Source organism: Lissotriton vulgaris, chromosome 10, assembly GCF_964263255.1.
Source record: "Lissotriton vulgaris chromosome 10, aLisVul1.2, whole genome shotgun sequence".
Taxonomy (NCBI): Eukaryota; Metazoa; Chordata; class Amphibia; order Caudata; family Salamandridae; genus Lissotriton; species Lissotriton vulgaris.
Window position 1 is genome coordinate 485721307 of NC_141698.1, and position 25657 is coordinate 485746963.

Here is a 25657-nt window from a genome sequence, read left to right on the forward strand (position 1 = left end):
TTATTAGCTATAGCCCACCTATGATCCATAAAATTGCCTGAGGCGCCAGAATCAATCATTATCGACTGTGTTATGGACTGTGTCATCCAGGTTAGTATGGCTGTGACAAAGAAATGTCCTTTGTTGTTCACTAATGAGGAGACCATTTGAACCAAAGGACCCTGCGGTACAGTCTCTATTACCTTAGGGTCTTCTAGTTTTCCGACTTGCGTTGGGATTTAGGTTTAACAGGACATTCACGTACAAAATGTCCTGCTTTACCACAATATAGACATAGTCGATTGACTCTCCGCCTTTGTCTTTCTGTCTCACTTAATGGACCCTTTAAACTCCCTATCTGCATGGGTTCGGGTTCTTCAACCTTGGTATCGGGTTCAATTTTCTTTTCCCTAGGACTATATCTAGTGTAGTCATATCTTCCTCTATCTCTCCTTCTTTCTCCCAATCTGTGATCTAATTTAACCACGAGATCTATTAACTCAGGACAAGTTGAGGGAGGATCAACTACATGAGCCAATTCGTCCTTGAGGTCCTCGCGTAACCCTTTATAGAAAAGAGCACTTCTCTTATTTTCAGGCCAATCTGCCTCTACCACTAATCGATTAAATGTGGTAATGTAAGTGACCAAATCTTTAGACCCTTGTTTTAGATGTAAAAGCTCCGTATCTGCAGCATGAGTAAAGGTGTGTTTGTCGAACATTTTTCTCAATGCTTGTCTGAACGCTTCATAATTTAATAACATAGGGTCATCCTTTTCAATTAACGGGATAGTCCAATTAGCGGCTGACCCCCCAAGATATGACAGTACAAACGCCACCTTAGCTTGGTCAGTGGGAAAACAGGCAGCCTTGCATAAAAAGTGTAACTGACATTGTGTCAGAAAAGCAGCGCATCTTGAAGGTTCCCCATAGAACCTTTCAGGTGGGGCTAAAGGAATAGACTGGGGGGTGACAACCTGTACTACTGGGGTTGTATTGCTGGCCCCGGCTCTATCCCCTTCTTGAGTACTCAAAGCAGCCAATCTGTCTGAGATGTTTTGGGTTTCTTTCTGAAGATTACCCACCATGCTAGCAACATCCTGCAGCGTAAGTTCCATGACACCTAGGAGACACTGTACATAAAGGCTTCGCGTTCTGTCATGCACGCACCTGTTATGTCTCGGAAGTGCCCTGGATCCACGCTGCTATTCACCCTGCTTTCCCCCTGTCACTCTCCGGGTGCCAGGAAGTACCGCTAACACCCAGAAAATAACTAAGAGGAACACAGGGGAACAAAACAAGGGTAGGAAGGGGAGAAAAAGACAGACACTCCACAGTCTTCGTCCACACGGAGGTATAAGGGTCTTCAGTATAACACTGCAGAAATATAAGAAACAATCATGAGACGAAACCCCACCCAGTGCAGTCCCTGTAATATATGTGTTAAGTGTCGTTATGTACCTTATGGACAGTGTAAGGCCCCAACGAATCCAAGGGAACACAAGGAAAACAACCGGAGTACTAATGAAAACTGGAACGGACTGTGTACTGAATGTCTGTACCCTTGAAATGCAACAAAACTTATTAGTATCTGATTTCCCCACATAAACCAATTCAAAACACCTTGTGGACACTGCGCAAAACACTCACCCTGCACACCTACTAGGTGCGCCTTAATATCTACGATGTACCCACAGTAGGGTTAACCAGCACTCTAGGCAATGTGCCTGAAACATAAATGTGAACCTCCAAGCCTAGAGGCGAAATCTCGGACACAACTTAAAGATACCACCGCAACCGCGGTAAACGATAAACAAACGGAATAACGCACAACAAGGTAACTCTTCCCAAGCAAGCCGCTAAACGGAAGAACGGAAACACCTACTACAATTTGCACGCCAACCTTCTCCTAGCTCCTCGGACGCCGATGTGAACCCGGAACGGAATAACACACACTAACTGAACGTGAAGCACTTCCTGTAGGTCGGGGCGGGCTTATCACTCGAACACTATTCAATAGCGCATGCGTGGTGTTAACGCATGCGTACTTGTGTCTCTGACGCTCTTTGCCAATAATAACCTGTCTAAACAACGAAATACACTCTAGTTAGTCTTGTCTATAGTACTGCAGGCATGACAACAGGGGGTCGTTAGATGGGTCACTCCATTCGGGGATCCCCTCATGCTATGTCCGCCATCCAGCCCAAGTGCGCAGGCCCAAGCCGCGGGGTCGCGTGCGGAAATGTGCCGGCGCCGCTTCCAGCAGCAGCCAGGCCAGCGCTCACAGCGGATTGCCGGGCACGGGTCCGTTCCTCCGGACACAGGAGTCTCGGCGGGGTGACCGCTACCCCTCCGACACGCTTTGCAGCAAGCGGGAGAGCCCGGGCAGGATTTTGAAAGGATTTAGTCGGTCTTCGGGACGGAGCTGGTGGAGCTCACGTCCTGTCGGCCATGCTGCTTGGCCACGCCCCCCCTACAAGGTTAGATGCCTGCCTGTCAGCCGGCTGAATGGTAAAATGAGCCTGTTAATTATGAGGGCTGTGGAAGTATGCAAAAAACAAACCTCAGTAATCCAAATGGACAATGTTTTTCAATGTAAACTTTTACTTTACAAGTGCTGATGTCGAATGATATTAAAGTTTAACACTAAGCGATCCTATATCTTTTAATACAGGGAATGACATTATTGAATGGCTGATCCAGAAGCTGTCCATCACCGAAGAAGGTAAGACCAGTATTTTACGTTTTATTGAACACTTCATCATCAACTTGTGTTTGCCCTTTCAGACATGTTTACCATATAAGACCAACATTAACGCACCTTGTTGGACTTGGCCCTCTCTGCAGAGTCATTCCCAAACTTTTTCTTTCACCACTACAGTTTTCAGAACTCCTTTTTGTTGGCATTAAGACTCTGTGCTTTTTACAGCTGCTAATCAGTTCCAAAACTCGTGCGTGCTCTCCCTAAAACATGACAAAACAGTCCTATACCTGATTGACATGTTTAGTTTACTTATTCCTCCCTACATGTACTCAGGGCCTGTAAATTAAATTCTATTAGTAGGTCTGCAACTCTCTTTGTGCCACCCCCATAGTAGCACTTTAAAACCTTTCTCTGGTCTGGCATTGCAGCCTGCAGTGCAGTTTTAAACTGTCATTTCAACCCGGTAAAATAAATATTTTTCCAAGCCTCAAACTTTTTTTTCAACCCTTTTGCTGCTGCCCCTCATCCCCCATGTGCTAAGCCTTTTTTGGCTTATTGGTGTAGTTGGCACTTAGGCCACATAAGGTATCCACGTCAAATTGGTGCCCTTTTCTTCCAACATTATGGGAGTTTTAAAGGTACCCAGGGTTTGTGGATTCCCCTAGAGGGGACCCAGAAATTAGCAAAAATACAGCCAATTTATTTATTTTTTTTAAATGGGGAAAAAGTGCTGCAGAAGAGAGCGGCTGGTTTTTCCCCCGCAAATAGTATCAACAAAGGGTTTATGGTGCTGAAATCATCATCTTCGCCGATTTCAGGGACAAGCATACTTGTGTCAGAAAACCAACATTTGTACACAGTTTTGGCATTTTACGGGGACATAGCCTATTTTTGCTACTTTTTGTGCTTTCAACCTCCTTCCAGTTAGTGGTGGAAATGGGTGTGAAAGCAATAATGGATCCTGGAAAGCTGTACATTTATGAAAAGTAGACATCATTTTGAATTCAGCAAGAGGTCATTTTTGTAGATCCTTCAAGTTTTTTAATAGAAATTAAGAGTTGAAAATAAGAAAATTGAAAAAAACAGCTATTTGTGCCATTGTTTTTACCTGTAATTTCTTCTAAGTATGATAGATGTTTAAAGCAATATATTGTTAGATCCGCTGGACCATTCTGGCTGTGGGGATATATAGGACTTATAGGTTCACCAAGGACCCAAGGAACCCAGAACCAATAACTGAGCAGCGTCTTGCCGTAGTTTTTCATTGTCTACCGGGTAAATAGCAATTCATTTGGTCAAATATATAGATTGAAAAATAGGTATCAAGGACACCTATGTATTTCTGAAATAGGAACACAGTATAGAATTTAGAAACAGTAACTATTTGCACATCTCTGAAATTGTGGTTACCCATACTAGCCTGTGAATGGTAGGACATTTTTCAAAGGGACTTCTTTTTTGCACATTGTCTTACATTAGAAAGGCAGAATTGCATAGAAAGTCAGTAGGTAAAACAGTTGCTCTACAATTCCGAGTTCCTCGAAGTGTCCCAATACAAAATGGCACCTCACTTGTGTGGGTAGGCCTAGTGCCCATGACAGGAAATGGCCCAAAATGCAACGTAGACACACACCACCATTTTTACTGTGAAAAATGAGCCTTTTTTTTGGAAAGTGACTAGCTTTGGATTTTGAACCATAGCTCTGCCGGCACCTAGAGAAACCTAGCAAACCTATACATTTTTTAGACCAAGTCACCCTGAGGAATCCAGGAGGGAGTGACTTTTGTGGCTCTCACTAGGGTCTGTTACCCAGAATCCCTTGCAAACCTCAAACTTTATTTTAAAAAAACAAATTTTCCTCATATTTCTGTGATGGAAAGTGCTGGAATATGCGTGGGCCTACAATAGTCCACCCACCCCGGGTTCTACAAAGACTTCTGATAAAAATGGTACCTCACTTGTGTGGGTAGGCCTAGTGCCCTCGACAGGAAACGGCCCAAAATCCATCATGGACACACCACATTCTTACAGTGAAGACTGACCCTTTTTTGGAAAGCGCTTAGCTGTAGATTTTGAACCCCGCTCTGCCGGCACCTAGGGAAACCTGGCAAACCTATACATTTTATAAAACTAGGCTCCCAGGGGAATCCAGGCGGGGGTGACTTGTGTGGCTTTCACCAGGTTCTGTTACCCAGAATCTTCTGCAAACTTCAAATTTTGTAAAATGAAAACACTTGTTGCTTACAGTTTTGTGATTGAAAGTTCTGGAATCCTTGTGGATCTACAAAATTCCACCCACCCTGCATTCCCCAAAGTCTTCCTATAAAAATGGTACCTCACTCACATGGGTGGGCCAAGTACCCCCGACAGGCAAGGGCCCAAAACATATAGACAAGACATCAAAATTACCTGTCACAAAACAAGCTGGTTTTGCAAGGGGGGTCACCTGTGTTGTTGGCCCCGGCAGCCATCTTGGAAAACTACCAAGCCCACACATTACTGAAAACCAGACACCCGGGGGAGTCAAGCGAGGTATGGCTTACATGGACCCCCCACCCAAAGTTTTTCTGGCCAGAATCCCCTGCAAACCATACATTTAGCTGAAAAAATCTAATTGTTCTCAAATTTCTCTGTGGGAAATTTGTGGGATCACCAGGATGACACAAATCTCCTACCACCCAGCGTTACCCCAGGTCTACCGATAAAAAGTTGGTACCTCACTTGCATGGCTGCGCAAGTGCGCGCAACAGGCAGGGGCCAACAATGTATTGAGGAGACATCAAGATTACCTATCACAAAACAACCTGGTTTTGCAAGGTGGGGGTCACCTGTGTATAGAGACCAAGAACAGGGTTTCAGATGTGAGGGAAATACTGGGTGCACTGCTTGGGTTGACGTACAGAGAACGCTGTAAGGCAAAAGTTGCATGCGGGTAAGGGGCAATTCCCTGAAACCCCTCAAGATGTGCCTGGAGGACACACCACATACAGTAGAAACAAAACCTGTTGCACACTTAAGTAAAAGTTTCAAGCAAAAAAGATGTCTGAATGGACATATAGTTCATAGGTGATGGACGAAGGATTGGACCATCAGTGTTTCAGATTTTCTTTTATTGATCCTAGAAAGCCAGCCGACACGTGTTTCGTCGCAAGAAAAGACGCTTTTTTGGCACCGGGATCGGAGGCCAATTAGAGCAGCTGCTCTCATAGGAGTCACAGTAGTCTTAGGCTCCCCCGAGAGCATGAAGGATCATGGTAAAAACCGGGCCTCTCAACCAATCAGAGTGCTCAATTTTGTTTTATCTGTGCTCTCGCTGAGCTCTCACAGATGCAACTGTCCAGATATATAATAATTTTTTACCTAAAGATGTAGCTTCCTGCCGAATTTGGTGTAATTCCATTCAGCAGGTTTTGCTGTAGCCTTGTTGCTGGGATTCTGCGCAAACACAGCACTATGCATGGGATTATGGGACCTTAGTATACAGGAACTGTGTTATCCTACCACCTTAGTACCCATGAGCCCTGGACCGACTAGTTATAGTGTCTTACACGCCCTTCTACTTACTCACAGAGGAACAAGTGATTAGACACCCCAAAACACAACACTTCTGACTCTCTCAGGAATCACACTTGCAAGACACGCCCTTTCGCTCACACTCTTGTACTAGTCCACAATAGGATCTGACAGAGAAGCAAACAAGTTTAAAATATTTATTTTAACTAATGTGCTCTAGTATGCAGTATAGGTGCCACAATAAGCAGAAAAATGGATCACACAAATACGGTCAGCATTGCAAGTAGTCCATAAAGCATAAAAGGAGCTGTCATACTGAAAAACAGCATAGCCTAACCTCCCTCCTCTTGTATAGAAGCAGGATGATTATATATTAGAAGATCTCTGGGCATTATCTGCAGGCCTGTACCTCAGTCTATGGATGGTAGATCTACATCATTGGTGCTGTCATGCTCTTCTCCCTGGTAAAGGACCCTCTCCAAGTGCCCGCCACCTTTCTGCATATTTAAATAAGACAAAAGTACATATTCCCAAACAACAGATGCATCTGTATGTTTTTTTCTAGGTGCTAGGGCTTGACCAGAACAGAATAACAAGGGGCATTGTTGTTCGACTTTTTTCACAATGTTCAGACTAAATCCCAGGAACCTGCAAAGCATGAAAACAGTGGTAGGTTCTCATGTAAGAATATCAAAAGAGGCATTTGCAAAAAGAATTGTGTAGGAACGTGCTCCAAGCAGCAGACAGTCTGCAGCGTGCTATTGCTAATTTAGCGAAAATGACAATGTCTCCTTGGGCCATGTGACACCGTCCTCTTGGTCAGGATGTTAGCCCTGGACTAATACAGAAGTCAAAGGTAAGTAGAGCCAAAGCGTCTAAGTAAAGGGTCAACTAGCAACTCAAGTACAAATCAAAATCTCGGTGGACTAAGAAATGGACAAGAACATTTTTGTGGGGACGTAATAAGATATCCTATCACAACGTATCTTCCATGCCAAAAACATTGTGGGACAAGTGGAATGCCGTAAGCTCCAATAAAGCGTCAGAACCATTCAGAGTAAAAAGGATGCCATCCAATTAAACAAATGAAATGAGCAGACATGGTCCTCAAATCCAGCGGCAGGCAGGAGCATTCCAGGGCAAACTGTGCGACTTTGTTGACACTTAGATCCAAGAGGCACAGGGACTCGCTTCGGCTGCCGGCTCCAGTGAAGGATTGTGCACAAGTTGCTTACCCACAGAACAGTTCTGGCTATGAGACATCAATAGACCCATCCACACTTCATAATCCAGGGCAGCGTGTGACATAGTGGACAGGCAAACATCCAGAGCCCATTGAAAAGGGCACCGGGTGCAGTAGAACACAGGTTGCACACAGGTAACGTAGGCATAATGGAAGGTCAGCCATTAGTTGATATCAAGAGCTTCCAATGGCATCCGATCATGGTACAGCTGCAGTTGTGCCTGCCTTGGCAGCACCACAAATCCAGCAGCCATTACGCAACAGCAATAGATGTACAAAAATGACACAAACCAGGAGGAGCAGCAGGGGAAACCTTCTGAATAAGCTGGAAAAGTTAGTATGAATAAAAGCAAGGATTACTCCAAAAATAGTCTGAAACGATGTTACAAGGCCGGATCCCACCACTTAAAAAAAAAGTAGGCTAGGCCTCCCCTATCGAACGCACTAAGATTTGGTGAATGAATTCCCCAAAGTGTAGGGGGAGATTTGTGTTTAGTAATGACTGAATTTCACTTGATGTTCTTGCCACCTGCAATTCGAAGGTCTCACTAGCTGACGTGAGAGCCACTTCTTTTTGAAACAATAGCGAGTCTGCTTAGCTTATTGAAATCTGTTTTCAAAGTCTGAATTGAAGGCCACAGCGAATTATCTACACTTCCGTGTGGGGAAGGGGCAGGACATTGCTGCAAAAAGTAACACATTGTGAAACTGTTACTATGTACGGGATGCCGGCCCATAAACTCTGTTTGAACTGGGGTGGCGGAGTGAGTTAAAGAATGATGATGGAGTAAACCCAGATCAGTTGACTGGGGCTGAGTGCTTGCAATGCTCAACACTCCGTCCATTATCCCCTTTAGTTTTGCTTTGTTGGTCCTAAGTTGGCAGGGTATGCCAAGACGTGGTCCCTTGCTCACTTTGCCACTGGATTCAAACTAGCCTTGCTGATGACGGCTGATTAGCCAGAAACCGGTCCCCGGATGCTTGTTTCCGGTCCAGTGAAGACATGGCTTGGCAGTTAGGGCTAGACTATCCCCACGAGGCACAGGGTCAGACTGATTTGCATATGGCCATGTCTGAACTGGGGTGGCGGAGTGAGTCAAAAAATGATGATGGATTAAACCGAGATCAGTTGACTGGGGGTGAGTGCTTGCAATGTTCAACACTCCATCCATCATCCCCTTTTGTTTTGCTTTGGGCCATAAACTGCAGCAGTTCTGATTCTTGAGAATGACATAACTGCCATTAGAAAGCAACGTGAGAGTTGTAATATTAGCAGGAACCGGTGTTCCGAATAAACAAGCCAAATTAGGGGCTGAAACGTTGCAGGCACCATGAAGTTGTACTTGATTACATTCATGGGAGTGTAGAAACACAACCCTCCCCTGTAAGGAAAAAATCCTTTCCTGCACACTGACAATGGAATGCAAATGGCAAGGACTACAATACATGTATGTAACTGCTGCCTAGCAGTGCATATCTATCCGCAGGATAGTATTTCCTGCAAGCAGTAAACTGGAAAAGTGAGATGAGTAATGAAATAACCCCCATGTATTAAGCACACTGCTGAATCTGTTTCTGCTACAGTAAATGGTAACTGTTGTTCTTTCTCAATGTGTAGCATAGTGTATGTTGCGTCTTTCATAGACATCAATTTTTGTTTATCTGTCACATTGCATAACTAAATGTAGCTGATTCTGACCATGATACAAAGTAGATGCTTCATTCTGAACGATATCAATTACTGACTACACAATATTGTCTACATATAAATACGAGAAACTGGCGTTTTTATACTGTTATCAACCACGGCAAGAACCTTCTCCAAAATATCTCGATCATTTGTAGTAGTTTCCAATATTCATTATAGGCTGCATAAACAAAACATTTAGTGCGAGGGGATTTTGGACCTTTAAGAAATTCTAAAAGATCAATGTCAACTGACAAAAGGAAAAAATGTGCTTCACAGATAATAGTGTGACATGCTCCAACCTTTGTTGAGACAATTTACCAACCAATACGTTGTAAATGTATGTGAGTGGGGGTAACGAGGATCAGGTCTATTTTGGGTAAACCCTTAGCAGCATTTATAAAATGTAAATGACAAGCATTGGTGTGTCTGGGCAATAGCACCCAACCCTCCGGATTTATTGAAGAAGAATTAAAAGTGCCATTTTGTGTCATACAAGTCAATTATTCAATAGTATAGTTGGTATGTGTGTGCCACACCTCATATCGCTCCAGAGAAGGAATAGAGGGAGTATTCAAATTTTTTGCATGGGCTAAACTGAAACAGATCATTTTTTGAACCATCTGATTTAAAAATATTAGTTGCAACATTATTAAACATGCCTGATGCAAGGACTCCCTACCTTGCATTTGCCAAAATGTAGGGCCCCAGATAGACTGTAAGTCAACAGTGTCCTTCCAATAATCATAATCTTTCAGGGACAAATCTGCTATGAAGATTACAAATAAACCAACTCATTCTGTCTAAGCATATATTTGTTCATTGTGGGGATATTCAATTTACAATATTATGATGCTGGGTTTGATGGATTGTAACCAGTAATATATGTACATTTCTTTTTCTGTGTATTGGAATTCCCTTTAGATGGTGCCGGGCAATGTTTCCATTGTGCATGAATAAAAATGTGTCTTTGAGTACTGGTTTTATGAAAAAAGTGATGTCTATAATGTTTGAAATAAAATAAATCTGCATCATTTTACAAATTTAAATAGTAGTGGTATCTTTATTCTTTTTTTTCATAAAGAAAACCATAAAAGCACAACAGCTATGAATAATTTAAAAAGAATGTTCCCAACTCACCATCCTTACTATAAAAATACAAACATGTGTGTGATACTTAGCTTAATCACAATCCATGTTATCATCTCCAGGTTATTGAGATTACTAAAATACTTTCAGAATTCATAACGTGACTATACTGTATAACCACCAATTTTAGGTTTGATAAAGTGTCAGGTACGGAAGGAAGATGGCGGACTGACGCCGCCACAGAGAGAAGGCACCAAGAGCGTCTCCAGTGTCCTACATACCACACTACTAAGAGGTAGGGATACTGGGACTATCCACAAGACCGGTCTGGCCTTGGTATCTGCTTCACTCCTGGGAGGGAACATTGCTCGACCGAGACTGCAGTGAGAGGAGCACGTACAGCCAGAGTTTTTGCTATTTTGGGAGGAACTGCTTTACCTGCAGTAGTGGAGGATCTAGTGCCCAGAAGACAGAAGGGAAGTGCACCTAGAGAAGGCCCTTCATCGAGTGGGCAAACCACTGATGAAATTATTATAGTCAGGTAAAGCAGCAGACCTTTTTTCATTAGGGGAGATAACAAGAGTTGACAGCTGAGTTGGTGTGATTCCTTTAGGCAAGGCAAATATGGCAAACAACCAAGAAGAGGGCTCACTAAGACTCTTGGGTCGTTCAGAGCGGCCAGGGGCGGCAGGCTGTCTGTAGAAGCCTGAACAAGCAGTAGATACAATGCTGCTATCTGATACCTTGCTCGAGACTGCAAACAATATTGCAGTTAAAGCCGGTATCAATACTATAGCTAAAGATGATCAGATGGGGGCGAAGGCCACGTTAGGATTACAGACACTCAAGAGGACAGTTAGTCTATCAAAAGACAACGCCATCAAGCTGGACTGCTCAGATGTAGGCGGCCCCTGTTGGGCAAATTTTGAAACTCAAGGGGTGCTGGGCCATGAAGAGGATAAAGCTGACAGGGGCATACCTATTACTAACACCGGCTATTTAACCCAGATAGCGGCTCAGGAACCGCTCCAGGCTACTAAAGGAGTGCATGAGGGGCACAGGCGCACAAGATAAATAACAGCTCAAAACTAACCACGGCACCACAGACTGAGTTCGGCCCCTCTTTGACATTGCAAAACTTACAGAGGATGTATACTCAGGGCCAAGTCCTCCTTCCGGGAAAAAGAAAGGTAAACCTAATCCGGTCATAAACTGGAAAAAAGCTACTGAACTACAGGGCTGCTAATGATACAATACCTCTACTGTATACACAAAGGATACTTCAGATAGTAGACCTTGTGTAAATGGGTAACATATAAGGGGGAATTAAAATCCTTGATAGCTCAGCTTTCAAGATCAGGAATAGGATGTGGCTCAGACTCAATACTTGTAAATGGCCCCAGCTAGGACTCACTTAACCTACTGGCCTTTTAGGCACAAAGCCCTGACCCACTGGGTCTACTGCCTGTACCGGTCCTTCCTGGTAGGGGATCGAATCTATTGAGAATCAGTCATTAAAGGGCACATCGAGTACTAAAGATCCTTCACTCACCCTAATTCTCCAGGCGCTGCAGGATCAAAGATCAGAGGCGCAAGAGCAATATGCGCAGGCCAGGTCAGAAAACCTCTATATTCAGCAGTCTCTACCGGAGGTGACATGCAAGGTGGGGGCACTAACAAGGGGTACAGCCGAGTTACAACAACGGGTCACAGATACGGAGTAGACTTCCACTTTAACAACTAGATCAATACAAATGCATGAGGACCAAATACTTCTCTTGCAGACAAAAGTGGAGGACTTGGAGAACCGGCAGCCCCGTAATATTTTGAGATTGTTTTGGGTCCCCGAAGGAAAGGAAGGTTCTGATTCTCAAGCCTTTGTGGTCCAGCTATTTCAAAAGGCATTTCCTGACCTTGCGGATTGGGATTGCCAAATACACCACGCACATAGACTACCAACTTTTTCAAGCAAGCCAAGCCCTCACTATCCTAGACCAATGCAGATTTTTTTGGGGCAACTTCCTGTTAAGGCAGGCTATATCTATCAAAGCCCGTCCTGATAACCTGGAAGTGGTTGACTCTTTCTTTATTTTGGCAGAACGGATCTATGCAGAGCTACTATGTATAGACGCTGGAAAATGAGACAGCTCATCGACCCATTAAAGGCAGAAGGTCTTTCTACAAGAATCCACTTGAATAAAGGTTATAAAAGGTGGACATTTGCAGTTTTTCTTCACCGACCAGGAGGCTAAGCGAGCTTTAAGCCAACGGCAACTGACAGCAGCTACTAAAATGACTTAGGGCCACATGTAGGTAGCCAAATACCGGTCGGTAATGGCTGAAAATAGGTAAATTTGCCGTTACCGACCGGTATTTAGCTTTTTCCAATGTAGGTGGGTATAAATAAGGATTCTGTAATTTACCAATTTGGTAATTTAAGGAATCGGTAAATTACCCAATCCTTAAGATACCGAATCGGTAAATGACCGAATCCTCAATGTAGAGAGCACTCACGTGAGTGCATTTGTGATTTGAGGATTTGTTATTTACCACCAACTACAAGTTGGTGGTAAATATTGAAAACGATTCAAAAAGCTAATTTGTGCTTTTTGAAAAGTGCGATGTCGCAGACATACATGCCCTCAGGGCATGTATGTGTGTCACATGTGCACACATGCACGATTCAGGGGTGCAACAGGGTGTCAATGTGACACCCTGCCACCCTTTAATATGTTCCCCCTATTACCGATTCGGTATTTACCAATGCAGTAATAGTGAATGGTTTCCCATTCATTCCTATGGGCCTCCAGGCCCATAGGAATGAATGGGAATTACCGAATCGTTAAATACCGAATCACTAATACCGAATATTACCGATTCGGTAAAATTTACTGAATTTTTATCTACATACTATTTACCGATTCTGAAATACCGAATCGGTAAAATTCAGTATTTTAGAATCGGTAAATAGGGAATACCTACATATGGCCAAATACATAGGTGGGGTAATACTGGTCGGTAAAGGTGAAATTCAGTAAATTTCACCGTTACCGACAGGTATTTAGGGATTTGAGATGTAGGAGGCTGCAAATAAGGAATCAGTAATTTACCAATTTGTTAGTTTAAGGAATCAGCAAAAAATACTGATTCATTATTTTGAGGAATTGGTAAATTATCGATTCCTAAAGCCTATGTAGGTAGCACTCAAGTGAGTTCATTTTAGCTTTAAGGATTCGTTATTTACCACCAAATATAAATTGGTGGGAAATTACCGAATACCCTTTAAAAAGCAATTTTTTGCTTTTTTCTCAGTGCCATGTGGCACACATACATGCCCTTAGGGCATGTATGTGCGCCACATGTGCACACATGCACGATTCTGGGGTGCAACAGCGTGTCAATGTGACACCCTGCCACCATTGAGTATGTTCCCCCTATTACCGGTTCGGTATTTACCGAATCGGTAATAGTGAATGGCTTCCCATTCATTCCTATGGGCCTCCAGGAATGAATGGGAATTACCAAATCAGTAAATACATTTTAGCGAATACCTTTTACCGATTTGCTGATTGACTTTATAAATCAAGAGTTATTAGACTGGCATGGGGAATGCCTAATCATGGGGGACTTTCACTGCATGGTGAATTATGCTGTCAATTCTACAAGCTGAGGAGCTATCTCTAGAATGGGGAAGGCAAGCAATTCAATCCTCGAAATTGGGTGACTGCATTGTTAATGTTAATGTTAATTTTATGAGTTCTTATAGAGCGTAAACTGATACCCGAAGGTGTCCTGGCGCTATGTGAAGAAACAGCTGGGACAGGGGTGGGAAAAAATGACCCAGGGGGTCAGTTAGCAAACAACCCTGTTATTAGTGCTTTCCCAAATGGCAGAAGATTGGTAATATTTCTAAGATCCAGAGAAAGAGCATTCCAAGATTTAGCCACATTGACAGTAAAACTTCTACCACCCCAGTTGACTTTTTTTACCCGTGGGACGTTTACGAGTTTTGTGTCAGAGGACCGCAGTGTTCTCTTAGGTAAATACCAGTAGAACTGGTGTTTAAGGAATTTTGGGTCGATTCCATGAAGGGCTTTGAGAACCAAGCAAAGAGACTTAAATTGAGTTCTTTTCCTGACTGTTAACCAGTGAAGCTTTTTTATTTTGGCTGATATTGACTCATACTTTGGTGTGACGGTAATGAGTCTAGCTGCAGTGTTTTGCAACATCTGTAGTTTATTCATTGACCCTTTATGGATGGATAGTTACAGGCTATTGCAATAATCTAATCTGGACATTATAAGTGCTGTAACTACAGTTTGTTGTGAGTCTATCGGCAAGAGAGACATTCATTTTTTTGCAGGGTTTGAGGATAAATGATGTGGCAGATGCAACCTGATTTACCTGGTCCCTGAAATTTAGTTTATTGCCAATCAAAACTCCCAGGTTTTTCACCTTCTTGATTGGCATAGGTAGAGGACCCATGTCCTCTGGCCAGCACTTAGGAGTCCAGAAAGTAGGGTTGTTACCAAACAACACCACCTCCATTTTACCGGAGATAAGTTTCCGACAGTTTTTGGCCATCCAAACCTCCACTGCTTTCATGCAATACTGCAGCCTTGAGGCTGTAATATGAGTGACCCCTGGGAGTAGTGTCACCACTATTTGGGTGTCATCCGCTTAGGACGTTAGTGTGGACCCGAAGGTCAGAATAAGGGGTGCTAGTGATGACACATAGACATTGAATAAAGTTAGGCTCAGCGAGAAGCCCTGCAGCACCCCACAGGGTAGAGAGAAAGATTCCGCTTCAAGTTCCTTCAATGCCACTGTTTGAATTCTATCAGAGAGGAATGATTTAATAAGCTTCCATGCCTTACCCTTGACCCCTTTCTCATACAAATGCTCCATCAGCAATGCCTTGTAGAAAGGTGGATATCTGACTATATGGTTACCCCCAACTTTTTGCCTGTTGTTTTGCTGTTTTTCAACTTAGTTGGCATGGGACCCTGCTATTCAGAGCCCCAGTCTATCTGCTTTCTCAAATGGACTCCATGTACTTTAGGTACATACCAGATTGGTTACTGTGTCACCCTTGTGAGTCCCTGTATAGTGTACCATAGGTACCCAGGGCATAGGTGCACCCAAGGCCTACCAGGGGCTGCAGAAGGTATTATGCCACCCATGGCTGGCTCTCCAAACTGACACCATAGGTCTGCAATTGCAACCTGGGTAAGGTGGTGTAATCACCCCTTACTTAGATATAGTATACTTATATCTATATCTATTTATATATATCTATATATATATATATCTATATATATATATATATATATATATTACCTACTGGCGGTCGCCAGTAGGTATATATAGTTAGGATTTTTTCTCTATGGGATTTTTGAAAATTCTATGTCTAATAACTTTGGCGTTTGTGGACGGAATTGGCTGAAATTTTCAGGAAAATGGAACATTTTGTTTCTGAGCAGCGCCTGACAATTTGGGGGGGTTTCATCAAGGGGTGGCCGAGAAAAAAGGGGGGTCCCAAAACGCGTTTTTCCCATGTTAATTTCCACAGGGCGGTTGGCCTCACTTTTAGCTCGAACGGCTGAATGGATTTGCACGAAACTTGGCAAAATTGTAGGGACTGTTAGCCCGATGTGCCTTTGCTAGGTCTCAATATATGTGCTCCAGTGGATTTTGAGTAATTTAGGTTCAAAAAAAGATATATATGTGGGCGGAGCCTAACCACACATCTGATCTGATTGGCTGTCAGCACTTCATCCAAGAAGTGTTGGCAGCCATCTTGGGACCAATATACATGATAGCACCTCATTAAAAAGCATTGTAGTTAATAGAGGGTTTTAGGACTTTAGTTACATTATAAATCATTTGTTGATGGTACCATACTCGTTTTAGGAATTGTGGTGGGTTCTAAGGTGATTTTACCATGTGAAAAAAACCTTCTGCTGTGATATCATGAATATTGTTTGAAAGAAAACTAATATCTCATGATTTTCCCACAGTGGTTTGGAAGGGGATCTATAAGCTAAACTGAAAGCATATTTTCTGTAAATTCACATTATCTTTCTCAGTCATGTGAAAATGAAGTCTGACATTCTCAGTAAAACATGTACATCCAACAAGGACAGAGACTGTCAGTTGATTCCTTTGTGTTCTACTGCAGCCTCCTAGAGTGTTCTAAAGAACAACTAGAGCGCTAACAGTCCTACTTATTACAAAGGTATGGCACACCTGAAGCCATCTTGATTGGAATAAAGTGGTAACTCTTAAAACATTTAATTTAAAAAGAAACAACATGAGGGGGTATATTTTGCCATAGAAAGTATGATTAGTGCTGCAGAATGAAAAATTAGGGCACATTTTGAGTGACTTCTCAAATCCTTTTCTATTTCATTAAAACATTCTGACATGCAGTCTCCCAAAATGGCCACCAGAGACAAAAGAGCCCAAATGTAGCCCAAATATCACCCAGATGTAGCCCAAGTATAGCCCAATGACAGAATGTCCCAGAGTGTTCTAAAGAACAACTAGAGCGCTAACAGTCCTACTTATTACAAAGGTATGGCACACCTGAAGCCATCTTGATTGGAATAAAGTGGTAACTCTTAAAACATTTAATTTAAAAAGAAACAACATGAGGGGGTATATTTTGCCATAGAAAGTATGATTAGTGCTGCAGAATGAAAAATTAGGGCACATTTTGAGTGACTTCTCAAATCCTTTTCTATTTCATTAAAACATTCTGACATGCAGTCTCCCAAAATGGCCACCAGAGACAAAAGAGCCCAAATGTAGCCCAAATATCACCCAGATGTAGCCCAAGTATAGCCCAATGACAGAATGTCCCAGAGTGTTCTAAAGAACAACTAGAGCGCTAACAGTCCTACTTATTACAAAGGTATAGCACACCTGGAGCCATCGTGATGGGAATAAAGGGGTAACTCTTAAAACATTTAATTTAAAAAGGAACAAAATGAGGGGGTATATTATGCAATAGAAGGTATTATTAGTGCTGCAGAAAGAAAAATTAGGGCACATTTTGAGTGACTTTTCAAATCCTCTTCTATTTCATTAAAAATTCTGACATGCAGTCTCCCAAAATGGCCACCAGAGACAAAAGAGCCCAAATGTAGCCCAAATATCACCCAGATGTAGCCCAAGTATAGCCCAATGACAGAATGTCCCAGAGTGTTCTAAAGAACAACTAGAGCGCTAACAGTCCTACTTATTACAAAGGTATGGCACACCTGAAGCCATCTTGCGTGGAATAAAGTGGTAACTCTTAAAACATTTAATTTAAAAAGGAACAAAATGAGGGGGTATATTTTGCCATATGAATTATGATTAGTGCTGCAGAAAGAAAAATTAGGGCACATTTTGAGTGACTTCTCAAACCCTCTTCAATTTCATTAAAAAATTCTGACATACAGTCTCCCAAGATGGCCACCAGAGACAAAAGAGCCTAAATGTAGCCCAAATATCACCCAGATGTACCCCAAGTATAGCCCAATGACAGAATGTCCCAGAGTGTTCTAAAGAACAACTAGAGCGCTAACAGTCTTACTTATGACAAAAGTATGGCACACCAGAAGCCATCTTGATTGGAATGAAGTGGTAAGTCTGAAAACACTCAATTTAAAAAGGAACAACATGAGGGGGTTAATTTTGCCGTAGAAAGTATGATTAGTGCTTCAGAAAGAAAAATTAGGGATCATTTTGAGTGACTTCTCAAATCCTCTTCTATTTCATTAAAAAAATTCTGACATGCAGACTGAAACATGCACTTTGAATACCAGCAGCAGACGTCCCTGGTGAGCAGTAGCTTTACTACAGTGATCTAATGTGCAACTAGAGTGCTAACATTCAGAATTTATGGCAAATGTGTGACACATCTGAATGCCTTCTTGATGGAACCAAAGTAAAACAAGCATTGAAAATGCAATAGATCTCGCCCTCGTTTAAGTTAAAGCCATTCTGTTTGTAATGAGGTGGCTTTTTAGCTTTGCTTTTATTAGTGTTTTTTCAACTTTCATGTAAATAACATGCATCTGTATGCATATAAGTATATGTATGCATGCATTTATGTTTGTATTTGTATAGATATACAGATGATATATGTTTATATATGTATGTATATATATATATATTCACTGAAAAAACCATAGGCTATAGACCATATATAGTTAGGAATTAGCATTTACAAAACCTTGAAAATTCACTGAAAAAACCATAGGTTATAGACCATATATAGTTAGGAATTAGCATTTACAAAACCTTGAAAATTCACTGAAAAAACCATAGGTTATAGATAGGGCTCCCGGTTTTCCGTTTTTACGGATAAATACACATATATACAGACGGAAAACTATTTTTTCCATTGTCTGTATTTATATTTAGAAACGGAAAAATACAAGTAAAATTGTGCATGGATTAGGTCACCTTCTGGCATGTGCTAATCAGCAGTGAGGAAGCACACCTCGGGCGGCGCTCGTTAAGCTCCTCTGCTACAATCTACTGGCGCCAAGTGAGTCAATCGCCTCAAAGACACACACTTGCACACTTGCAGTGCACAATATGTTAAATGCAGATGGCCCATTGTCATTCTAAATGTGATAATCATCTGCAGTCAGAATGACAATGGGCTGTCCACAGCCTGTGCGAGGGTAACTAAGCACTTCAACACTTTCAGGTCGAGTTCGCCCTATATATAACTGTTTCTCAACTAACAATTTATCCTCTCATTAATATTCTAATAGCGCCACCGAGCTCCATACGAAGGTGGTGTGCTGAGAGGGGCTGTGTGGGATTGGGTTTGCAGATGTACATAACATATGCTTTTTGTACCAACACTTCAGATTTCAGTGGGACAGGAGATGGGGAGGCCGTCGTGAGGAGCAGCCTTTCCCATTCATTCCCCTCTAATCCCTTATTAAACAGTACTTTGCCGCCTGCAGCGCCTTGTGTTCTGGCAAAGGCTGCTCGAGGCGTCACACAAGAGCTAACTTCCCATTTTTTGTGTGGGGGATGGTGGGTGGGGGCGGGTGTCGGAGTTGAAGGGAGCTGGTGAAGTGAAAAGGTGAATTGCTTGAAAACGTGAACGAAATACATTCGGCTCAACACAGACAAATGTCCTTCCAAGGCAAAGCGCGCAAGTTTCCAACCTTTTTAGGAGTGAGAATTAATTAGTATGTGAGATGACGTCACACGAACGGTTGGGAGAGAGGCAAGGGTATAACTCGATGGACTTGGGAAAGACCCCTCGGCCTTCGAGCGCTCTAAGTTACACTGGATCTCAGCTGCCTGCACTGGGGCAAAGGTAGCGCAGTGGGTTGAGTCCTTGCTGCCCAGAACTGCGTGTAATGTGCAAAACACGGCCTGGCTGACTCAGTGTATCACCCTTTTCCGATTTAGGAAATGAGTCGATTAATGGTGCATACTGAAAGTGCCAAGAACCAACTGGTGTGTGCCTTACACGTGTCTCACAAACATCGGAATCAATGACAGCACCAGAAGTGATATCAGGGGAATTAAAAAGGCACATTACATGTAAAACGAACACCTGCACACTCACTAAATGTGTATGGAGCAGTACTCAGAGGTGAAGAGAGAGTCTCCTCCCACCATCTTAAGCAGTCTGTAGTCCTTCTTCTACAAGGGGGTGCTTCCCAGAAGCTGTTCATGGCAGAGAAGAGCTCTGAATCGAGTGACATTTAGTTAAGCTTCTAGTCCTCCTTCTCAGCAGGCGTGATGATGTGACCAGTGTCGCTGGAGATATTGGTGCAAGAGATGCAGCAGCACCCAAAACTTGAAAGAATGTAGATGGAGAGTATGTTCAACAAATACCTACGTAAAGTATTGGACTTCTGTGATCATGCATATGTATATTCAGTGGGTGGCATGGACTCGGTGATGGCCTCCTCCCTCATTTTGGGTCCCACCCATCCTATTTCTCTCTAGATTTTGTTACCAGTTTTATTGTTTCTTTTTTCTTGACCTCTTGTAAAGCGCTCTGATACCCTCTTGGGTCATGTTCGCGCTATATAAAACTTTATAAATAAAATAAAGTAACAGATTGCGTTGGGATAACCCGGTTGTCGTGTAGAGTTATTGTAAAAGACTGGGCGCTTTGTCGGTGTTGGTCCTAAGGGTTTAAGTATGCAGTGTTTTTTTGATGAGTTGAAATGATAGGTTACACTGTAGGGAAGGAGTGTGTGGGGTTTCTTTGACGAACAGCCTAACTACTGAGAACAGTGGGCAGTACTGTGTGGGTGGTTTTCGAGGCGTTTGGTAGGAGTACGTGCAGTGTGTTTGATGCTCTTGGTGACATTAATAGTGTAGGTGTTATGTGCAGAGGTTGTGAGATGGGAAGCAATATATGCTTTCTATAGGCAGTGGCAATTTTTATGTGGTTTTCTGTGCGATGTTTTGGTCTGATATGCAGGCCAGTGTTAATTAGTGAATACATTTCGGTGTATGTATGGGGAAGCGTTTCACACACTGGCATCCAAGCAAGGAAGAACACACACAAGGAGGGAGTGAGAGCACATAGACATATTTTAATTGAAAGGGAGACGCATGCAAACTGTAAGCCGTATTGTAAAGTAGAATCAGAGAATTGTTCACATGAATCCAAACGGCAAGGACAAGCAGGGCAGCTTCAAACTGATCCAGCGTGGAAATGCTAGCAACAGTGTGAATTTGGGTAGAGTAGACACAGTGTATTCAGAATCGTAAGGAGACATTCAAGCGAATAGAGTACGATGTTCAGGAATCTCTTCAGGTGTCTTTAAAAGGGAATGTGGGCAAGTAGAATTAAGCAGAAACTCAGTGGGTCCAGGGAAACCATAACCTGAATCAAAGGGACACAGACATTTTTACCTTCCTCCTGAGGTTAATGCTGGCAACACAGGAAAAACAGTCACAGGGGTAACAAGCGCTATATAAATACAAACTTTTTTCCCCCTCTATCCTTCTGCTATCATTCTAAATAACTGACTAACCTATCCACCACTTAAAATGTACTTGCATGTTTCAATATACAAATTCAACACTAATCCTCTATGGGTGCCGGAGTAGCGGGCTACTCGCCAAAAAAGCGCTTTGACGCCTAGTCAGGGGTGGTAAGCGCTATATAAATGATATTACAATGCAATACAATAAACACTGAACAAAGCACAGGCCTTGAGAAAGCTGACACCTGCCCATTTAGCCTGCTGCCACCAGGCCCTGGTGCGAGGGCGGGGGGGGGGGTGCCAGGAGCTGTTTACACAGGAGGGAGGCTTGGACTTACTCAAATCCAGAGCAAGAGAGGGGCATGCAATGAATTTCTTGTATATTCTAGAAGTAGTGCAACACTAAGTATCAATGCCTTCAACTTCAAGCGTAGAAAGGCATTTTATGTTCGCTGTGTTTTCAATTTAAATAAATGTGGAAAAATACTAGCTGTAGCGTCGTCTTTTGCGTGTGGCAAAAATAAATGTGGAAAAATACAGAAAAAAGGCCCAAAAAATAAATACAGATAAATACAGACGGAAATGGCAAAAAAATAAATACCATAAAACCGGGAGCCCTAGTTATAGACCATATATAGTTAGGAATTCGCATTTACAAAACCTTATTTTACTCACACAAAACCATTGAAATTCCATATATAGTTAGTTGCACTAACTATATATCGCGCACCCGCAATCCACTGCTGATGATGTCACATATTACATCATTCATGACATGGTCAGTGACATCACTGATGACATCACTGATGACATCTCAAATGACATCACTGATGACATCACTGATGACAACATCCAGTGACTGTATGTTTCTGTAAAGTTAAAATATGTCTTACATATTGAAGAATGAGTGGATGTATAAGTGTCTGGATGAAGGATTTAGTAGGTGCATGACTGACTGTATGAGTGAGTGATTAAATGTGTCTCACTGAGTGCATGGGTTAGTGACTAAACTGTCTTAATTTGTGCATCATTATGTCTGTTGTTCTGTAAACTGTTGCATGTGTTGATAAGTAGCTATATGAGTAACTATATGGGTTATTGATTGGTTGCCCAAGTATTTGTATGGGAGACTGAGTGTGTGTGTGGGTGGCTGGGAGGTGTATGACTCTGTGCATAGATGTGTGAGCAGTTGATTCACTAGATGTATGGTTTCAAAAGTGCATGTGGAAACAGCTGTATGGGCGGTTGACTGTGTGCATGAGTGTATTGGTGAGTGAATGGATATCTCAGTGCTACATGTCAAAGTAAGTACATATGTAAAACACAGTACATGTGAGAGTTGACATATATAAATAACTGTGCATAAGAGCCAGTGAATGTGTGAGTGGCTGTATGGATCATTGTGAACTTGTATCAGGGATTGTATAAGAGAGTAAATATGTGTTAGTATATGTTTGAATAAGTAAAGTTTGTATAACTATATAGTTGAGGAAATGGAGGTGTGATTGATTCTTTGCATGACTGACTAGGTGAGTGAGTAACTCCATGGATGAGTGACAGTCTGTGAGTGTCTGTTTACACTGATTGTATCTAAGGTTATATTAGAGTCTGAAGAGGTTCATCGTATTATCACATGAATGATATCATCAGTGATGTGATCAGTAATGTCAAATGAGATGTCATCAGTGATGTCATTTGAGATGTCATCAGTGATGTCATTTGAGATGTCATCAGTGATGTCATCAGTGATGTCACTGACCATGTCATGAATGATGTAATATGTGACATCATCAGCAGTGGATTGCGGGTGCGCGATATATAGTTAGTGCAACTAACTATATATGGAATTTCAATGGTTTTGTGTGAGTAAAATAAGGTTTTGTAAATGCGAATTCCTAACTATATATGGTCTATAACCTATGGTTTTTTCAGTGAATTTTCAAGGTTTTGTAAATGCTAATTCCTAACTATATATGGTCTATAACCTATGGTTTTTTCAGTGAATATATATAGATATATATATATATATATATATATATATATATATATATATATATATATATATATATATATATATATATATATATATATATATATATATATATATATATATATATATATATATATATATATATATATATATATATATATATATATTCACTAAAAAAAACATAGGTTTCACATTTGTTATAGTTAGGAATTAGCATTTAAAAAACCTTTGAAATTCATTAAAAAAAACATAGGTTTCACACCAGTTATAGTTAGCTGAACATTTTACTCATACAAAACCATTGAAATTCCCACGTTATAGTTAGTTGGACTCACTATAACTCGCGCGCCCGCAATCCACTGCTGATGATGTGACATATTACATCATTCATGACATGGTCAGTGACATCCCTGATGACATCACTGATGACATCTCAAATGACATCACTGATGACATCACTGATGACATCATCCAGTGTCTTTGTGTTTCTGTTAAGTTCTATACATCATTTGTGTGTTACTGTAAAGTTTAAATATATTTTACATATTCAAGAATGAGTGGGTGTATAAGTGTCTGGATGAAGAATTTAGTTGGTGCGTGACTGTCTGTATGAGTGAGTGATTAAATGTGTCTTACTGAATGCATGGGTTAGTGACTAAACTGTCTGTATGTGTGCATCATTATGTCTGTAGTTGTGTAAGGTGCTGCATGTGTTGATTAGTGGCTATATGGGTTATTGATTGGTTGTCCTAGTATTTGTATGTGAGGGTGAGTGTGTGTGGGAGTGGCTGGGAGGTGTGTGACTCTGTGCATAGATGTGTGAGCAGTTGATTCACTTGGTGTATGGGTTCAAGAGTGCATGTGGAAATAGCTGTATGGACGGTTGACTGTGTGCATGGATGTGTTGGTGAGTGAATGGATATCTCAGTGTTACATGTCCAAGTAAGTACATATGTAAAACACAGTGCATTTGAGAGTTGGCATATATCAATGACTATACATGAGAGTCTGTGATTGCGTAAGTGACTGTATGGATCAATGTGTACTTGTATCAGTGATTGTAAAAGAGAGTAAGTATGTGTTATTATATGTTTTAATAAGTAAGGTGTTGTGTGTATACCTGTATAGAAGAGGAAATGGGAGTGTGATTGATTCTTTGCATGACTAACTAGGTTTGTAAGTAAGTCCATGGTTGAGTGGTAGTGTGTCAGTGTCTGTATAGGAGGTGTATGAGTGCATATGATAGTGTTGTATTGATGTGTGACTGTATGTATGAGTGATTGTATGGGTGAATGAGTGGATGTGTGTGTAGACTTAGGAATCAGTGAGTGTGTATGTAGTACTAGTATTGGTGTGTCAATGGTTTCAGGAATTGTAGTCTGTATTCAATACTGGATGTATCAAAGATTAGATTAGAGTGTGAGGAGGTGCAATATATTATCACATAGATGATGTCATCAGTGATGTCATTTGAGATGTCATCAGTGATGTCACTGACCATGTCATGAATGATGTAATATGTGACATCATCAGCAGCGGATTGCGGGCGCGCGAGTTATAGTGAGTCCAACTAACTATAACGTGGGAATTTCAATGGTTTTGTATGAGTAAAATGTTCAGCTAACTATAACTGGTGTGAAACCTATGGTTCTTGTAATGAATTTCAAAGGTTTTTTAAATGCTAATTCCTAACCATAACAAATGTGAAACCTATGGTTTTTTTAGTGAATTTCAATGTTGTTTTAATGCTAATTCCTAACTATAATGATTGTAAAACCTCTGGTTTTTTCACTGAATTTCAAAGGTTTTTTAAAAGCTAATTCCTTTCTATATCGAGTTTGTAACCTACGATTTTTTAATTTTTTATTTGCTGTTTTGTGTAAGTATTAATTATTATTAATTTATTTTTGAAAAATATTTTTCCAAATTTTTTTTTTAATCATTTTTTCCTGGGGCGCTCATGGTGCGCGCACCGGTAAGCTCTCCGGAGAGCGTACAGAGAGCGCTATTTCTACGTTCGTTAAAAAAAATATGTATGAAAAATAAATATTAATGCAAGACATTTAGTACCATACTTATAAAAGCAGTATTTTTGATTTACGAAATGAAAATGAATTTACATTTCCATAAAGCTATCAAAACGTCACTCAGGCACGCCTCATAAGCGCCCCCGGAACCGCCTACGTTCGCGCCGCGTAAGCGCCCCCGGAAGCGCTCTGGTGCGCTCAGCGTAAGCGCGTCAAGTCATGTGATCTTAAAATAACTCTTTTCATTGGTTGCTAACAGTTTTTTTTACAAAGAATGAAATCCCCACCCATTTCCTTCACTTCTTCTTTCACTTTTGTGACTGCAATACCTGACTTTTTGCTCTTGGATCTTTGTTGGATTAACATAGCTGCCAGAAGATCCAGCAGTGAAGATGACACAGAGATATTTATTGATGAAGAGGTTCCTCCGCCCCAGGTAAAAAAACACTTCATAT

At 41.5% G+C, this 25657-nt stretch overlaps 1 protein-coding gene across 1 annotated transcript in view; it reads left to right on the plus strand.

Moving 5' to 3' along the window:
* RGS11 (regulator of G protein signaling 11) overlaps positions 1-25657 on the plus strand; it is a 1486254-nt gene that overhangs the window by 113964 nt on the left and 1346633 nt on the right. The window contains exon 3 of the mRNA XM_086939774.1: positions 2653-2703. Within this exon, the coding sequence (XP_086795900.1) occupies positions 2653-2703 (51 nt within the window). The remainder of the gene's footprint in view (positions 1-2652; positions 2704-25657) is intronic.